Source organism: Trachymyrmex septentrionalis, unplaced genomic scaffold, assembly GCF_001594115.1.
Source record: "Trachymyrmex septentrionalis isolate Tsep2-gDNA-1 unplaced genomic scaffold, Tsep1.0 scaffold16, whole genome shotgun sequence".
Taxonomy (NCBI): Eukaryota; Metazoa; Arthropoda; class Insecta; order Hymenoptera; family Formicidae; genus Trachymyrmex; species Trachymyrmex septentrionalis.
Window position 1 is genome coordinate 604,900 of NW_017304758.1, and position 3,252 is coordinate 608,151.

At 39.2% G+C, this 3,252-nt stretch overlaps 1 protein-coding gene across 1 annotated transcript in view; it reads right to left on the reverse strand.

Moving 5' to 3' along the window:
- The window catches only part of LOC108746193 (zinc finger protein 36, C3H1 type-like 3), a 39,653-nt gene extending 38,158 nt beyond the window's left edge, over positions 1-1,495 (reverse strand). The window contains exon 1 of the mRNA XM_018482810.1: positions 690-1,495. Coding sequence (XP_018338312.1) covers positions 690-749 — 60 coding nt within the window. The 5' untranslated portion in view covers positions 750-1,495. The remainder of the gene's footprint in view (positions 1-689) is intronic.
- Positions 1,496-3,252: the final 1,757 nt, after the last annotated feature.

The window sequence follows — 3,252 nt, forward strand, 5'->3', positions numbered from 1 at the left end:
TAGAATAAGAGAAAGGCATGGGACCAAGTAAAGGTCAGAAAATTTTGGAAAAAAATGTTCGGTGGGGAGTCTCGTATAATACCTATTAGTATCACAAAACATGACAATACCCTTCGAGGGTAAAGATTCGTTTACTTAACAATACGAGATTCAAGCATGACGAAATGTCGCCCCCATCCTTTGTGTATTTTATGTACGATATGCGATGTTGAATATCGCATTTTTTTTCAATATAATCGGTAAGAAATATTTACTTATCGATACGATTTTATCAGTAAAAATTTAAACGATGCAGAAGATAACGTCGTGTATGATATTTAAATAAATAAAGCCTGCGGCGGAATTTTTCTTGCTGGATTACTTGCGATTTAGTAAATTAGGTATTATAAATTCCAAGTTCTTCTGACGCAATTCTAGCGATTTATTAAATCGCGAGTAAACCAAGAAAAAAAATCACACCGTTTGCCGCAGGCTTAATTATACACGACCACAGCAGATCGAAATCGACAAGAAAAATAAATCGACGAATGTACATTTTTACCAATTGTAGATTAACTTTAATCTCAGTTTAATTTACTCTCCACCCTTTTCTAATTTCTAGTGTCTAGATAAAAATAACGAGCAAGTTAAACCAAGATTAAAGTTAATCTACATACATCCGTAGAGACAAGCCAGAACAGGAGTCTTACCTTAAAGAGATGCTCGCCGCACTCGAACATGGAAGTATTACTCATGACGGCAGTCGACATGGTCCTCAGTTGTTGCACAAAAACACACTTTGTATCTGCAGCCCGTTGTCCGCCTTCCTTCCGATCCTTCCCTCCTTCTGTCACTCGTCCCTCGGGCGCGAAAAATGTTTAGTAGCGCAGGTCGAACAGTCGACGTTGACGGTCAGCGGGGAGGGGGGAGAGAGGGGGGAGGTGGAAAAACTTTCTTCAGAACACAATAAAACTGCCACTACGACCGTATGCGTCGTTATGCGATGCCGCCGCCGCCGTAGATCGCATTGGAAGCACCCACGCGTAAATAAACAATACGTGCCGCGATCCGACACGTGTCTTCGGAATAACGTTAATAATAAAAACAGGAATGCGCGAGAATTCGTAGAACGTACTTCTCGTATTCGAGCTTCCTGGCACAGATCGACCGGCTCTTTCTGTCTTCTTTTCCTTCTCTCTTTCCTCCTATCTCTCTCTCTCTCTCTCTCTTTCTCTCTCTCTCTCTCTCTCTCTCTCTCCGGATCGACTTCGCGACAGCAATAACTTGTCTCGTCGCGTACTATCGAGTTTACGTTTACGAATCGTCGTCGATTGTCAGACGTTTTCTCCTTGCCGAGATTTCAATGTTTTTAACGAACTTGAACTTGACACTTACGTTCGACGACGTTCGCCCGTCTTTTACGGAGAGGAAAAAAAAATCTTACCGAGTATTTTGCGTGTGTCCGGTATACCACCGTGTGTTAAACGTTTAAAGCAGAGCCTCCCAAAGCTGACTGAGAGCGCCGCTGACTGAAAGTCTGTAGCCTGTGCTCCACCGCTCTACGGGAGGACATGCAGGCCGGGGTTACTCCGCGGCACCGACGCGCCGACCAATCGCGTGCCTTCTCGGCGCGTCAAGTGGTGGGGAGGGCGACCGCTCCGACGTGGCAATCGCGCGCGCGGCGCAGCTTCGGGACTCACGTGAAGTTGGCTCTCTGTCGGCATGTCGGCTCTCAATTGTCCGCACACAACTCCGTCCTCCGTCCACCATTCCGCACCTCTCCAATCCTAGCCGTTCTCGGGTTCCCTTATTGGATGGAATTCGGGGTCGCATCCCTTCGACGAAGGGCTCGTTTTAATCCGGTCCCGGATTAAGATCGCAAAATGCGGTAATGCAACCTTCGAAAACGCGATGGACGACGCCAGAGGCGAGGCGCCGAGTCTCTCTTACAAAGCGATCTCTCCCTCACAAGTTAGTACTCCTAATCACTTGAATATTGCCGATTGTTTTTTACATGTCAATTAGCAGGTAAAATGAGCGAGAACGAGTTACGCCAGCCTTTCTGTGGAAACGATAATAGGATTGTAACAGCATAATGGAGCGCTACAAAGAGGCTAATAACTTTTTATTGAGATTCCAACAATCTTGATGTAAACACTTTAAAAATGCTTCACTGAAAGGTTAGATTCTGTTATAAAAGGATTGGATTTTTGCAAGAGTCTTGCAACGTATTTATATAATAAATTGCAAACGAATGCAAGAAATACTTAATATGTATATATAGAAATAAAAATATAAGAAAGAATAATTTTACTAAAGTTTTTAAAAATTTAGAGTTAGATGTAGATCTGTAAATAATTTTGGATTATCAAATATGTAAAATGCTTATGACAATGTTGCAAAAAGTTTTGATATTCTATAGCAGTTAAAACGTTTTATATAATTATTTTTAATGTCCAAACAAGATTATTTTTAGATCTCTATTTAGCCGAATTTTTAAATACTTTAATAAAACAATTCTTTTCACACATTTATTAAGTATTTGATGTGTTTGTTCGTAATTTATTATATAAAGCCTTACTGCGAAATTCAAACAAAATTATTTTAAGATTTATATCTAGCTAAATTTTTAGATATATTTCAGTTAAAACAAGAGTAAAACCATTCTTTCTGTATTTTAAAAGAAAACTATAGAAATAATAAGGAAATATCCCACTCTGAAAAGAATGTTTATCAAAATTTGATCGTTAATCGTGACATCGTCGTTGTTATTCCAAAAACACATAGCAAAAGAATAGATTCGCGTTGAATGCAGTTACGAGATTGTTTCTTTCTCTGAATGCAAAACTCTATAACTCTAGATACGACAGCTCTCTCAACTGCTCGACAACTCGAGCGCATTCCAGCGGTCAACAGCGGCATGAATGAAATTCAGCTTCTATTCACCTGCGGCGTAGACCGCAGATTCTAAGCAGTAACTGTCTACGTTCGTTATGATTTTTTGTCATGAATTGCTTTTATGATTTTATAACCACAAACGTAAATTACGTTGCTAGCAGCAATCATCCGTAATTTTATAACGATCGATTCATTATAGGGTGAGATATAGTTACCACATATAAATTAGCTTAAGTAATAAACTACTGCCATATCTAAATGAAGTATAAATGAATTATAATGAAGTATAATTTGCGATGTATAAATTTATTTTAATTTCTTTTTGACATAAACAAAGTGCAAATTATATTTTAATTATTTATATACATTATAAAT